The sequence below is a fragment of the Panthera pardus genome, unplaced genomic scaffold (assembly GCF_024362965.1).
Source record: "Panthera pardus isolate Hobbes unplaced genomic scaffold, ASM2436296v1 HiC_scaffold_21, whole genome shotgun sequence".
NCBI lineage: Eukaryota > Metazoa > Chordata > Mammalia > Carnivora > Felidae > Panthera > Panthera pardus.
The window spans coordinates 25,749,177-25,765,054 of NW_026526777.1; the positions used below are offsets into that span (position 1 = coordinate 25,749,177).

A 15,878-nucleotide genomic window follows, 5' to 3' on the forward strand; every position below is an offset into this window, starting at 1 on the left:
TCTTGCAAAAAATGAGGAGTGGCTGGTGGAGAATATGTAAGTAAAAGGGAAGGAGCGCAAAAGAGTCTGAGGCTCTCTCCAGACCTGTAGTCCTTCACACCCACCTACCAAGCAGAGATTCATGTGAACCAGTGACCCCTTTTCATAAAATACTAAAAGCCCCCTCACATTTTAACATTGAATTAACCCAATTATCATGACATCACTCTGCTAAGAGCCCTTGCACTCAAGGGATGAGAGGTTGGGAGACAGAAGCAAACATTTTGAAGCAAGATCAACAAGCCTAGACCCTTATTTCATAGATCCCAAGACAAGACGCTGGAGGCATTCAAACTCAAACTCAAGTCTCCTCTTAAATGCAGTTGAACTACACGATCCAGCAGAGGTCTGGCCTGGGTGAAAGAGGGGGATCTTTGCACAGCAAGAAAGACAGGAAAACTCTGTGCCTGGAGAAGAGGGGAAGAGAAAGCAGGAGGTGAAAAGGAGGTGATTGTGAAGTTTTGTCTCCTCTGTAATTGTGTCCAGGGCTCTGTGGCAGTCTGTGGCAATAAAAGTCTCTATTAGCAGAAGCCAAGTTGAGATAATCAGAACTGGTTTGGAACTGCAAACCTCAACTTCCCCTAACCCAGCCCAGTCCCTTTACTTCCAGAAACCAATGGACTTCGGTTTAAAGCTCTTTAACGACCCTTTCACATCCCCCTTTTCCACACCTGGAGAGAAAGAGGGCGCAATATAAACAAGAACCGTTTCCCTATTTTTAGGGTGTTTTCAGTCGATTCCCCAGTATCTATCTACTGTATCCGGAAAGTGAGAACCGTTTAGGGTAGCCATGGAGACATCGTTGGCCTCAGTCTTGTTTCCTTCCTTCTCTCTGCTATTGAAATGTTTTGCTCTGATTTCACGAAGACACCCCACTTCTGCTGACGCGGGATTCTGCAGCCTCCTCTCTCTCCTCTCTATGCAGGGCGCGGGAACCCGTTTTGAAACGAGGGGAGCGTGTGCGCACAAAAACGGGCGAGGTTCCACCGGGAGTCAGCCCCGTCCACGGTCTCCAGGTTTCGGAGCCCGCCCCCGCCCAGACTACAAATCCCAGGAGATCCCGCGCAGGGCCTGCGCGCTCCAGTGATCCTTCCCTCACTCTGCCGGAGAGTGGAGATAAAGGTTCCGTTAGCGGCGCACTGCGGGTTGGTTTGTTTTCAACGGCGGTGACGGAGGTCGGAAGCCCGGCCGACTGCAGGCGGGGGCGTCAGGGGGTGGATTCCTCCTCCCCGAAGCACTGGGGGGCGGGGAGGAGGGAAGCGGGGCCGGCGGGCCGGGGACCGAGCCGCCAGGACAGAACGGGCCGGGGCGATGGAGGGCGACGGGGTGCCGTGGGCGAGCGAGCCCGTCTCGGGTCCCGGCCCGGGCGGCGGCGGAATGATCCGCGAGCTGTGCCGGGGCTTCGGCCGCTACCGCCGCTACCTGGGCCGGCTGCGGCAGAACCTGCGCGAAACCCAGAAGTTCTTCCGCGACATCAAGTGCTCCCACAACCACAGTTGTCCCTCCTCCCCCACGGGCGACGACGGCGGGGCCGAGCGCGGCCCTGCCGGCGACGTCGCCGAGACCGGGCTGCAGGCGGGTAAGGAGGGCAGCCGCGGCGGAGGCAGGGCTGGAGGAGCAAGTCGGAGGGCGGACCGCACCCCTGTCCCTGCAAAACAAGCTGGGAAGGGGCGCGAAGTGGGAGAGGGGCGGCGTGGCCGGGTCCCCGGGCCTGGGCCGGCCGGATCCGCGAGGCCGTGGGCGGGCATCCCCCGGGGCGGGGGTGGGCGAGGGGCGCTCGGAGGCTGGCGGGAGTGCCAGGAGCGCGCTCCCGCACAACCGGCCGTGCGCAGGGGCGGGGAGTGGGGGTGGGAGGGGGTGGGCGGCTGAGGTCGGAGACCCGCCTAGGGATGGAGGAGTGTGGACGCCCGGAGGAAGGGCAGCAGGCAGGGTGCCCCAGGAGCCCGAGGAGTCCAGGGAACTGTAGTGGATTGTGTATGTGTGTGTGGTGTATGTGTGCGTGCTTACGTGAAATGCTTTTGCACGAAAACTGTGAAGAAGTAAGGGGTGTACTGTAAATGGGGCTGGGGTCGCTAAAGGAAATCCCTATCTGACGTGCCAGGGTGCCTGAGGGGTTGCTCGTGCTTATGGCGAAGAAGTTGGGGAAGAGATCGGGTTGTTGTTTGGTCCTGAGACTTCGTGACTTGATTCTCCCTGGGATGTGCTAGAGTCCCTAAAGCATTTAAAATCGTGCAGGGCCTTTGATCTTTCCCAATTTCTTGCTTCCTCTTCAACTGCTTTTTGGTGGCGATCCGGAGGGTTTGTTAAGTAGCGCGTCTAATTAGGAAATAGGTGGGAAGGGAGAAGGGACTGGCATCCCATGTGGACAGGTACCCTGGGGACAGCACAGCAAGTAAGACAGTGGGTTTAATTTAGTGATTCTCAAACTTAAGTGTGTACTCAAACCAAATTAGCCTTAAAAATGTCTCATGCTCTACCCCACAGATGGGGACGGTCTCGTGGGTGGGTCCTGAGAATCTAAACATAAAACGCTGCCGGGATTCTGTTGCAAGTGGTCTACAGACACACCTGTGGAAGCACAAATGTAGATGCTAATAGCGAATTTGAACATGAGGCTCAGACCAGAATGAATTGTTGAGCTCTTCAGAGTTTGTGCGTTGGGTTCTGTGTTTCCGAAGTTGCCATGTTTCATATCCTCCAGTTGTCTGAGACTCCAGAAATGGCGATGAAAGAAAGTAAGATAATAAGAATCTGATCTGGTCCTAAATAATATTCTTCCCCTTAGTGAGCTTGGAAGTAATACAACGGGGAGGAAAGCACGGTAGCTTTTCTGGAGTGGTGGTTTGACATCGTCAGCCCAGAGATTTGCCGTTCTGAAAATGGACCTATAGAGGCTGTCAGAAAATTGGCAAGAAGGGCTAATGTTTTCAGAGATGATCCTCAGAATGTGTACTTTAACCCTCTCCCATAGCAGTGCTTTCCAGCAGCTTTCCTGCTCCCAGGTTTTTCTTAGAGCTTACCTAAAAGAGTCCTCTGTCGCTGTTATTTGATAACAATTGTTTATTTTAGAATCACTACCGAAGGAGAGAAAAAAACCATCAGGGAGTAGATTCATCGCAGAGAGATGGAGGTTTTCAAGGCACCTTGACAGGCTCTTGTTTTTATTCTTTAAAAAGCCAAGTTAAGAAAGACAAACGTACCCTTTGAATTTTGCCTCACTGGCTTTTCTAGTTGACTGCACCACGAACTAATCTTTGCGTACTGTATTTTTTTCAAAAAAGTTTTAATGTTTATTTCTGAGACAGAGAGAGACAGAACACGAACAGGGGAGGGGCAGAGAAAGAGGGAGACGCAGAATCCGAAGCAGGCTCCAGGCTCCGAGCTGTCAGCACAGAGCCCGACGCGGGGCTTGAACTCACAAACTGTGAGATTGTGACCTGAGCCAAAGTCAGTCGCTCAACCGACTGAACCACCCAGGCGCCCCTTTGCATATTGTATTTAACTCTCTTCACCCTCTGGAGTCTATTCATCTGAAACAAAAACCAGGGTAGGGTGCAGATGACTGGACTGGGAACAGTTTGGTTTTGTTCCAGAAAGTGCTCCCATTCCCATCCCTATGGAGAGTTTTATCGTTGGAGGTGAAAATGAGCATCAGGGAAGATCATTGAGGTGGCGCCTAACTCTGTATGTTTTGGGAATGGCCATTTTCCCAGTTGTTTAGGTAATTGTGTTAGAAAGTAGACTTAAAACCTTACTCCTTAAAAAGACAACTAGCTCTTGTGTCCTCCTTTTACGGGCTATCGTTACAAGGTCAAGTCCACTCAGAGACTGTCTCAACTTTCTTTTGTGAATGTTGGTTTCTGAATAGGAACTTGGAATATCAAGAGAAGGAACACTGAACGTTTTTTTTTTTTTTTTAATTTACTTTATTTCACCCATCCCTCCACCCACCTCCCCTCTGGCAACCACCGGTTCTGTTTCTCTCTCTCTCTCTCTCTTTTTTTTTTTTTTTTGCTTATTTTTTGTTTGTTTGTTTGTTTCTTAAATTCCACACATGAGTGAAAGGAACACTCAATTTGTAACTTAACAAACCTCTGGAAGGTTTTAATCATCATTTCAGAGTGGAAGTGTGCTTTTAGTTAGGATGTAGTGTTGTATTTGAGCAACTGAAGATCATCTAGTAACTCTAAATTTTTATTATTTCACTTTTAAATCACAGGGGAGATGGGAAGAATGCCAAAATACTGCTTTCTTATTAATTTTGACAGTTTTGTATTTATTGGGGGGTAGCAGGTTAGAGGGTTATGTAATGGACATGATATTTCAGAAGCTAAAACGTAGGTGGGATTGAACTCTTAAAATAGGAATAGCTTGGCCCATACAGAGCAAACAGAATTGCAAGTGAAATTTCTTTGATTCCATTCCTCCCCTGCTGCCCAAATCATTGGCCTTCTTTTCACTTAAGTCTAGGGGATGAGAGTCCTTTTATCTGTTGACTTTCCTCTGTCAGAGGCTTTAGAAGTAACGACATGAAGGCTTTGAGAACTTCTTTGAAAAAAGGCAGAATGGAGTGTCACAAAGTAGCAGGGGGAAATTTTTCGTGTTTTGTGATCCAAAGAGTGCTTCGCTGTTGCAACATATCATAGAGGTATGAATTTTAAGAAATTGGAATGACTCAAATGTGTCTGTTTGGAATGCCCTCTTCTGTGCCGCATTCCTCCAGTCCTGCTTCCGCATCACCGCTGTGCTGTGTCAGTTTCCTCGTTGTTGGAGCCGCTGGTTACAACAGCGGTGCTCGCCTCTAGGGTTGTTGGGAGTTAATGCACGTGTTCAGAACGGTGCCTTATAAGGTGTTGTGTAAGTATTAGCTGTTATTATTCAATAAACATTTAGTACTTACCTCTAGGCTTGTTGGGAGTTAATATATGTTAATAGTTGTGTTTAGAACAGTGCCTGGCACCTTGCTGTGTATGTGTTCCACAGTAATATTATTCAATTATTATTCAATAAACATTTAAGTACCTGGGGAACAAAGAATCAGATAAAGATATTGGCATTGGCCTTAGGTTAGTGGGAATCAGTCTTTCCCTTCTATACTTTTCTCCTGAGAAAGAAAAAAAAGAATTGTAATTATTATCATTACGGTGCACCTGTTATTTGTTTATGCTGGATGAGGGATGAAAAGGGCTAGGAGTCCTGAAGTCAGTCCTCTAGAAAGGTACAGCCTATCTTCAGCCATATACATATGCAACACCCAAAGCAGAAAAATGGCACAAAGGTAAGGTATGGCTGGATTATAGGCATTTTATGTGAGTTACAATTCTTAGATTTAAAAAAAAAATTTTTTTTTAACGTTTATTCATTCGAGAGAGAGAGAGAGAGAGAGAGAGAGAGCGCAAGCGGGAGAGGAGCAGAGAGAGAGGGAGTCGCAGGATCTGAAGCAGGCTCCAGGCTCTGGGCTGTCAGCATGGAGCCTGATATGGGCCTCGAACCCATGAACCACAAGATCGTGACCTGAGCTGAAGTCGGACGCTTAACTGGCTGAGCCACCCAGGCGCCCCCCAGTTCTTAGATTTTTATAGCTCTTTGCCTTTGGTTAGCGAACAGCTTAGTTTCTTCAACATTCTTCTCCCTCTTTTTTTCACACCTCGTATAAACTGGCTGCCAGTATTTAAAAGAAGAGGAAAAGCACTACGTATTTATTTGAAATAGACATTTTTCTTGGACTCCTTAGACAGAAGTTGGTATAGGTAATAAAGTTTAAGTGGCAGAGTGACATCTGGGAAAGAGACAGAAAATTGGGCGAGAGGAGATTCCTTATAGCCTAGTTTCATGTGGCTGCCTCCTTCGTGGGGCTGAGCGGCGGGGAGAAGTCAGGTTGTGGGGTGAAACAGTGAGAGACGGGGACAGGGGTGTGCTTTCCAGTAGTTTTCCCTGGTCTGTTTTAGAAGAGCTGCCTCAGCTTTTCAGTACATCCTCAGCAGACATGGTGTTGTAATTGTGGTTCTTACTTATTACTTTTATTAGCCCAAGTGTAATGAAAACTTTCACTTTCTCTCACAAGTTTCTTCCTAGATGGAGGCATCACATAGTGGTCGAGAAGCAGGTACCAGCATTTCCATCAGACCTGGTTTCCTATTGTAGTTCAGCCTCCGATTCACTGTGTGACTTGGGCTTTGAGTCTTGGTTTCTTCATATGTAAAATGGTAGTGATATAAAATGCTGTCTATTGTATGAGTCCATCTATGGGAAATGCCCAGAATAGGCCAGTCTGTAAAGATGAGAAGTATAGTGTGATTGCCAGTGGGTGAGGAGAGAGGAGGATTGAGTGACTGCTAACGAGTATGGGATTTCTTTTTGAAGAATGAAAATGTTCTGGAACTAGATAGTGGTGATGGGTGCACAGCTTTGTGAATATGCTAAAAATACTGAATTATACCCTCTAAAGGGGTGAATTCGTACAAATACATACATACATAAAATGGGAGTGGTCATGTCTACCTCCCAAAGTTGTTGTGACAACTAGAGATAAATACTCTAAAGCACTTAGCACAGTCATATGGTTCGTGTTAAATCTACACGGCTGTTTGTGTGTACGTATGTAGTTTGAGCTGGAGCCGGATTCAACCCCGCGTCTCTACCTACACTCCCAGTCAGTTCTGCTTCTGTGACTCGTCCCTTACTCTTCCGACCTGCCCGTGAGAATATAAAATGCACCCTGGCAGTGGAGAGATTTTGTTCTACATGAGTCATAACCCAGGCTCCGTAGCTTGCCATGGAGCTATAATTGACTTCAGTGGGAGACTTTATCTGATTGAATTGAGTGTAATGTGACCCTACCTCCTCTAGCCTCATATTCCAGTTTCCAGCCCCTGACATTTAGGGTCCCAGGCTCCAGTTTGCTGATTTTGCTACCTCCGGTTCCCTGGGGGGAGCCTGGGAAGAAGTGGCTTCTCCCAAACACAGTAATAACTCTTTGCACCTTTTCCCTTTACAGCCTTTCCCTTCCTAAGCTTCCTTTCCTAGGGTAATCTGTTTCCCATGGCACAGGGCAGCTCACTATTAGAAAGGGTCGGATAATTCTGCCTGCCTTTAAAAGAAAAGACATGATTACCTTCACGATTCGCAATATGTGTAGTTTAGTCTTAACTGTCATTACTGATTTCAGTATACTTAGCTCTTCAGCCTTGCAAGTGGTTTTTTAATGTTTATGTATTTTTGAGAGAGAGAGAGAGAGAGCGTGCATGAGCAAGGCGGGTGGGGGGGGAGGCAGGTTGCTGGTGCAGAGAGAGAGGGAGACACAGAATCCGAATAGGCTCCAGGCTCTGAGCTGTCAGCACAGAGCCCGATGCGGGGCTCCAACTCGTGAACCTCGAGATCATGACCTGTCGGACCAGTCGGACGCCCAACTGACTGAGCCACCCAAGCGCCCTGCAAGTGGTTTTTAAAGAAAGCATGGATTTAAACAAAAATCCATTCTGGTCTTTAAATTTTGTTTTGCTCTGTCTGCTTTCCCAGCACCTCCTCTTTCTTAATGCTTTTATTCTCTGTCTCACTTCCTGCATTAAATGTACTTCTCAAAAACAATCTTTTGAAAATAAAACCTCAAAACATATGTTGTCGAAGTAAAGGGGAATATGAATTTCCCCTTGTACCTGTTGCTCAATTCCTGTAGACTCTGGACATACAGAATATGTTCTGTTTGCTTCTGGGATTGCTACAGGTATCTTTGTTTTATCCCGTTTACTAGATTGGGGGGTAAAGACTGTGTTTTATTCATGTTTGTACCCCCTGCAAAGCCCGCCATAATGCTTTATATATAACAGGCAGATAAATACCTGTTAAATATTTCCCCGGATGGTAGATATTGGAATGCTGCTTTTTCCACTTCAGAAGGGCATTTCCCACACCCTCCCCACCCCCCATGAAAGACAGGGATTTTTGTCGATTTGCCCACATTTTACTAGCCGGGCCCCTAGAAAAGAACAATGATGCGTTTGAGACATGACTGATGAGGCTAGGTTGCATTCTGTGCTGATACTCAAATGATTTTCATGCCCCAAAGATGGAGTTGCATACAGTCCCAGTACGCCAGAGCTTCACCATGATAAGGGAAGTAAATCCTCGATATTCATTCACTCAACAAATCTTTATTAACGCCTGACTCAGTACTGGGCACAGGACATACAATGGTGAACCACAGACCCACTAATTGATGCTGTTTCAAGTTGACGTTATGCAAGGAGGGATTAGTGTTTCCTCGCGTTCCCTCCAGAGGATTTTCTACAAATTGGTTACCTACTTAACTATTAGCTGTCTGTGAGGGCTTGGGCTAAGGCGTATGGGAAGTTGTAAGATTAAACGACATTGACAGAAAAAGGAGTTGAGATGCTTTGCTAATTCTGACAGAGTTCAGGATAATTAGCCCCGACCTGCCTTTGATGGAGTAATTATAATTGTGTTGTTTGTATGGCTCAAAAGCAGAATGCATTGGGGCGCCTGGGTGGCTCAGTCGGTTGAGCGTCTGACTTTTGATCCCAGCTCAGGTCTTGATCTCAGGGTCGTGAGTTCAAGCTCCACATTAGGCTCTGCGCTGGGCATGAAGCCTACTTAAAACAACAACAACAACAACAACAAAAAAACCCAGTGCATTGGCGAAAGTTATCGTTAGAGCGTCTTTTGCCTTCATATCTTTTCTCAGACTTCCTCAGAGGGAAGCCAGCGTGAAGAATACGAGGTACGTGGGTACATGAGGTTCTCTCCACATGTGTCAAGACCTAAGGGGAATTTGCTCCTTAACGTCTCATAGGAAAATAGTTCATCTCTAAGGATGAAGGCTTCTGCTTCTTCTGTGGTCCAGGGAGTCTGATGGTGTTGTTCCTAGCAAGGGTACAGAGGGTGAGTCCATGTGGAAGATGCAGTTTTTCTTTCTGGATTCTCTCAGAGGTCTGACCGGAGTCCCCTGAAGGATTTCTAGTCTAAGTATAGGCCACCCGATGCTTGAAAATTGATTTAATTCTTTGCCAAAAGGAGAATCGATGTAGCAGCGGTGGAGATGTGTGCCCCTTGCTTAGAGCCATCAGTCAGCCTCTCTGGGAAAGTCCCCTTCTAGATGGTACTCCCAAGTCCAAACCCAAACTCTCTGAAGGAAAGTTGGTCAGAGCATGGGGACTCATTAGTATGGCCTGTGGGCCCCTGGCTGAAGTGCCCATCACGTGTGGTGCCTTTTTGTGTCCTCTTTAGCAGGTGGCGTGAATGGTTTGGACCGACTCCCCGGCCTTGTGCCATGCGCTGTGGGAAGCTTTAGACCACAACTCTCTTTGGAGTTGGGCTTTGTAACGTGCTTCCGTTCCCTGGGGTGGTGTTCGCTGGGCAGGAAGATGGGAAATAGGACTTGAGGATTGTTTTGCTTTTCACTTGTCTAACTAGTCATGCCTCAAAGCTGTCCTGAGGAATGATGATAGGTTATGTACCCGTAACAGCTTTTGATTAAACACACACACACTCACAAAACACACTTGCTTTATTTATTATTTTTTATTTATTTATTTTTTGATTTATTTGTTTATTTATTTATTTTAATTTATGAAATTTATTGTCAGATTGGTTTCCATACGACACCCGGTGCTCATCCCAATTTTTAAATTTATTTTTGAGAGAGAGACAGAACGTGAGCAGGGGAGGGGCAGAGAGAGGGGGAGACACAGAATCCGAAGCAGGCTCCAGGCTCTGAGCTGTCAGCACACAACCCGATGCAGGGCTCGAACTCACGAACCGTGAGATCATGACCTGAGCTGAAGTCGGACGCTTAACCGAATGAGCCACCCAGGTGCCCCACCTCTTTTTATTTTTTAATGTTTTACTTACTTTTTGAGAGAGAGAGCGCAAGCTGGGGAGGGGCACAGAGCGAGGAGCGGGATAGAGGATCCAAAGCTGGCTCTGACAGCACAGAGCCGGATGCAGGGCTGGAACTCACGAACCATGAGATCATGACCCGAGCCAAAGTTGGACGCTCAACTGACTGAGCCACCCAGGTGCCCCTCACTTCTTTTTTAAAGGTGCTTTTATCCCTTTTCTTTATTCAAATGTAAAGACAAAGAACAAAACAGTCCAACTTCAGCTTCATCAGATTAAGAACTTTAGTGCCTTATTTATGCTGGACATATTTTATAGCTTAGTGTTTTTTACCCTTTCCATTCTATATATGGGGAGAGAATTACATTTCCCAGGGTTTTTTTTTTTTTGTTTTTTTTTAAATCAAGCCAAACTTTCCAGAGCAAAGACTAAGGCCCTGTCATAAATGCAGCTAGATTCAAGACTAATTTGAATAAAAGCTCACTCTTCATTTAAATTAGAGGGACAGTGTCTGAACCAATATGGAGTTGATTTTTTAAAGAATATTCTGTACAGCATACCCTAGCCTTAACTTTTAATATTTTGGAGATATGCAGGGGTGAGGAGGAATGTGTGGGGAGGGAGACCGGCCAGGAGGAGAGAAGACATTCTTATTCTTTCAGCATACAACACCCCACTGGGGGATCTCCGTCTCTCCTGATTGAGAAACTGGCCTGCTCGGCTGCCTCTCGTTCCGTGGGCAGAAATGGAGTGGTTCTGTGGCTCAAACTTGGAAGAGAGTTTGTAACTGTGGGACACAAGTGGTTACAGAAGAAGGACACCTGTACTCCAGAAGGGGTGGAGAGGTGGTCCCTACTGCCGAGCAATCAGAAGGGACCCCTGCAGGCAGTGCAAGGTCATGCCTCTTTGTGCGGCTCTTGTTCAGTGAACTGGATGGTTACCCGTAACTTTCAGAGGTGTGTCCTATCCTGGAGCGTCTTTGTCGGTACTGCTTAGTCTTGAGGATTTCGGTTCTAAATCTGATCCTGCACAGCTTACTTAGATTAATGCCTTGAACTCCCCTGACTCAGGGCAAAAGTAAGGGATAGTGAAAAAACTGTTACTGCTTCAATTCTGTTATTTCTGTATTTGATGTGTGTGTGTGTGTGTGTGTGTGTGTGTGTGTGTGTGTGTGTTTTGCCTATTGGGTGGTTGTTGTTGCTGTTGTTGTTGTTTTTCTGGTAAAATTCTGTCTCTCCATCTCCTTCCTGTGAGATCCAGAGCTGGATACAGTTCGCTAGGTATCCTTCTGGCCCATTTAAACAAAATTACTTTGAAATAATTTTAAATTTACATAAATGTTGCCGGAACAGTACAAAGAGCTTCTTGTACCCACTTTGTGCAGATTCCCCAGTTGTTAAAGTATTGCTTTTGTGTTTGCTCATGTTCTCTTTCTCCCTCACTCTCTTTCTCTATTGTATCTACTCTTTGTCTGAACCTTTTGAAAGCAAACTGTAGACAGGTTGTTTTCTCTCCTCTAACACTCCAGTGTGCCGTTCTCCCAGCCAAGGACGTGCTTAGCGTGTAACTCCTCAAGTCAGGAAGTTAACTGACTCAGCGCTACCATCCAGCGCTCAGACCTCGCCCGCGGTTTGCCAACTGTCCCAAGAACCACGCTTTTTGTTTCTGATTCAGGATCCTATCCAGGAACACGTATTGCATTAGTTGTCGTGTCCCTTGAGACTCCCTCAACGTGGAACAGTTCCTCGACCTTTCCTTGGCATTTATGTCGACAGGTTTAAAGAGTAGGTTTTATATTCTATAGGATGACCCTCAACCAGGATCTGTTTTGTCCTCATGACTAGACTCTGGTCCTGAGCTTTTAGCAGGACGGGGCGTGGAAACGATGGAATGTGCATCGCGTCAGGGGTACCTGATGTCAGCCCCCCATATCTGGAGATGTTAAGCTTGGTCACTGGTCATGTTGGTGTCCTCTGGGTCTTTCCACCTTAAAGTCACCATTTTTTTTTTTTCCCCTTTGCAGTTGGTTAGTCTTTTGCGGGAGGTGTTCTAAGATTTCGCTGAGAATCTTGTTTCTGAAAACATCTCCCTCCACCGGACCTTAGCATGCACTGACAGCTCCCTCCTGCCACGGTGCTGGTGTGTGTGTGTGTGTGTGTGTGTGTGTGTGTGTGTGTGTGTGGTTTTCACAGCCGTCATCCCTTCTGGCCATCATCCCTTCTGTATTTTGTAGTTGGTATTCTTGTAGTAAGGGAGAGTTTTCCTTTTCTTTTTTTGCTTAGCTGTTTACATCAGTGTGGACTTGGACTTGGGAATTTTTTTTTTCAATAGATTATGATCTCTTATCATTTAAGAGATTTTTTTATGCCTAATTGACCTTGATTTGGTCAGTGAACCCCGCCCCCTCCCCCCTCTCCCCCCCCCCCCCTTCCCTTTGAGCTGGTTCCTGTGTCCTTTTGACTCATTCCCACCATGGACTCATTCTTGATGATTACTAGGTGTGGGAGGCTGGCTCCCAAATGACAGAAGCTAAGCCCTCTGTGAAGCTTGGGGTTGGCCTCCTTGGAGGAACTGCTTCCATCTCTGCATCCCATAAATTACAGCTTTAGCTGCCTGCTGCCTGTCCCTTCCCTCTGCAGGGTGACAGCCTCAGGAGCAGTTTTGCCCAGAGGGAAACTTGTCAGCAGGCTGCTAAGTGTGGGCTCTTCATTTCACAGCTCCCAGGGAATATAAGCTTCTGGGGGGATGCCATCTCCCTCTTCCCAGGTGCCAGGACAATCTTCTTCTTAAAAGTGGTTAGAGTGACACCTGGGTGGCTCAGTCAGTTAACTGTCCGACTTTGGCTCAGGTCATGATCTCATGGCTCATGAGCTCAAGACCCACATCCGGCTCTCTGCTGACAGGTTGGAGCCTGGAGCCTGCTTTGGATGCTGTCTCCACCTCTCTCTGCCCCTCCCCTGGTCATGTACTCAAAAATAAACAAACATGAAAAAAAAAAAAGAAAGAAAAAATCTTGTCAGAGAGACCTCAACGTGGTCTCTAGGTAGACCTTAGACCTTAAGTAAGGTAGAAACTTACTGACGTTTCTGCCAGCCTGACTTTTCAGCTTTCAACAAGAGCTTTGGCTGCTCGAGAACATTTCAATCTCTAATCTCCAAAAACCATTTTCTCCAGCCTCAATGTATTTGTGCCGTTTGGTCTTGAAGATTCTGAGACCAGACTACCTAGGCGTACGTTTTCCTTAAATTCTCCTGTGTTCCTAATGTCTCCTCTGTAATTCAGAATCCTTTAAATTGAGCTGAAGGTCAGAGCTTGTTTGGGAGTGATAAATGAATGTGTCATGACAGAATTCTTTCTCTCCGCTCCTGGGACTTTTGTAGCCCAATACCTTGGCGCTTGTACTAGAATTTATGGTAGTGGAAAACTGTATAACATTCATTTCTCAACTTAGCATTTGTCCTTTGCTCTTGGCACTCGCAGTTCCTAAGAAATAAAAACGCCTCACTGCTTGTTTGTGGAAATGCAGATTTGGATCCACTGATTGCCTCAGCAGGTTATTAAATCCTCCCATAAAATCCCGTGTATGTCATTCACTTTTGGAGACGACTGTAAGTTCGATGCTGAAAGTGAGGTAAAAACACTTTACCCAGCGGAGGGAGATCCTTGGGTACCAGGAGCAAGGATTGCAGTAGTAACTATTGAGACCTGAATTCACTCTAAAGCCCCGCCAACCCCGCCAATTGCAACCTTGGTGGCGATTATAGTATTGCAATTGTGAGTTGCAATAATATAAGGTGAAGGTAGAGCCCATTTCGCCTCCTCCATGTAGTGCCTTCCCTACCTTGGCCATGGACTGCCCCTTTCCCTGGCCTTCGCTAACCTCTTGAGTGTATATTCGTGATGGGAATGGAAGACAGGCAAGGAGCGAGTATTGACCTAGATCCCTTGCCATTACTCCAAAAACAATTCAAATAAAGTGTCTCTCCTAATGGGTCACTAGAGACGTAAAAAGGTCATTAGCATTTCTTCCCTCCAGTTCTCCCTTTTTATCATCGTCCAAAACTGAAACATAAAGGATAATAATCCAAACGGATAAGAGGAGCATGACAAATTTTTCTGAAAAGCACCTACCTTTTCTTTTAGAAAAGGGGCTCTAGAGACCTCCGGCATAATAACAACTCTCTTTAAAAGCGTGTACCAACCAGCTAGTGGTAACACTGCGTTGTTACTGTTGTTTTTCCCCCACGGGCTTTATTTATTCCTCCTGATTTGGGGCAGTTTTCGGAGAGACTCTGTCAGTCCTCTTTAAATCGGGGTCCTGCAATCACCAAATTGTGTTTGGCCCCAAATTGGGAAAAATGTAGTGGGTGTGGGGGAGGAAAAATTTCTCCTCTGTCTTTCTGGAGTCTTCAGCCAGGCCTAGGAATTAAACCGATGTTTGATGGGTACACAAGAGAAAAACGCACACATTTTATTACATTTTCCATGTACATGAGAGTCCCCACAAGAGCTGAAGGGCCAAAGAAACAGAGCTGAGCATATATAGACTGAATTGGACAAAAAGAAGTAAATTATGAAAACGTGACAAGGCAGAGGAGCTCGGGCTAGAGCAGTTAGTGGTAGATAAGGGTTAGGCTAACAAGGCTTATTTGTACCGATTTTTCTTGGCCTTGACTCCAGGTCTCTGGTGATAAGAACGTTGCTTTCCTTCTGGTATAGCGAGTTCATCCTCCAGATGGGGGTTTTATCTCCTGCTTTCAGGAAGAAAAAGGGGAGGTCACAGCGCCCTTCTTATAGTGCCGTGTGTCAAATGCCTTGAGCTCAAAACACCCTTATGTCAAAGTGGCACATTTGGGGATGGCATATTCCACCATCCGTCAAGGTCACTGTCTATTACCAGGTGTTGAGCTGACCCCCTGAGACGTAGGTCCAGCTCCTGGACCGTCCTGTGTACCATCTCTCGTCTGCTTAGATAAATGGAGAAACGTGGGCTCTGTTTTGTTTTGTTTTTTACGCTACTGGTTCCTCATCTATAAATGGGGATAATAATGGTCCTTGTCTGGTAGAATTGTGGGCATTAAACATGATGAAGTAAATAAAGAGATGTACTTAGAAAGGGCTTAGTAAGTGTTACTGTGGGGGAGGAAAGTAATTTTTCCTCTGCTCTAGTGGGTTCTTGGCCGAGACACCCCTGAGATAAAAAGACACATAAACAGGAGAAGAGCAAACACCTTAAATGTGTATACCTCCCGTGTATACCGTGTATAACGTGTATACCTCCCATGTACGTGGGAGGGAGCAAGGAAAAAGTCTCCAAAAAGGCCCACGCCACCACCCTAAACATCATCTCCAGCTACAGACAAAAGACGTTGGGGGCGGGGAGTCCGTCCTGGGAGGTCACTGAGAGAAGCACTGTGAACGGGGTAAACGTTTGTTCTGCATTAAGATAAGAGTTTCTAGAGATGTAGACTCATCTCTGTCTTCCTGGTACAGAGAGGGAGCCGCCCTTGCGAATGGAGATTTCCCTCCTACGGCTGTAAATGTAAATGTTTCTTACAAAAGGGTAACTTGTACTCAGTTTTCAGAGAGCTTCACCTGTGTCTGCTGTTTATTTTTAAATAGCCGGCTTAAAATAAATGCCAGAGAGGCATATTTTGGGGTGGTCTGTTTTGCTCCCCATTCACTGTCGCAAACAAATAAACCAAATGGGTTGCTACTGTAGGTCCTCTCCTCGTCCTCCTTCCAGGTGGAAACCTTTGTTTAGAAGGAACCCTAACCAAGACGATCTGTATTTAAGAGGCATCGAGAGAAGAAGTAAGAGCCTTGGCTTGCACTTAAGACAATTTCATTCGAATTTGCCTGCAGCTAGCGTTGGCAGGGTTAATGTGCTCCCGCTGAGAAGTCCTGCTGGTCCCTTCTGGCAGCCCCATATGCAGATGCTGTTATATTAATTACAAAAGAGAACCCGATTAACTCAGAAGTCC

The 15,878-nt window shown here is 46.4% G+C and overlaps 1 protein-coding gene across 1 annotated transcript in view; it reads left to right on the top strand.

The window, feature by feature from the left end:
• Nucleotides 1-1,223: 1,223 nt before the first annotated feature.
• Nucleotides 1,224-15,878, top strand: part of DSTYK (dual serine/threonine and tyrosine protein kinase) — a 49,343-nt gene continuing 34,688 nt past the window's right edge. Inside the window, exon 1 of the mRNA XM_019433145.2 lies at nucleotides 1,224-1,618. Within this exon, the coding sequence (XP_019288690.2) occupies nucleotides 1,351-1,618 (268 nt within the window). The 5' untranslated portion in view covers nucleotides 1,224-1,350. The remainder of the gene's footprint in view (nucleotides 1,619-15,878) is intronic.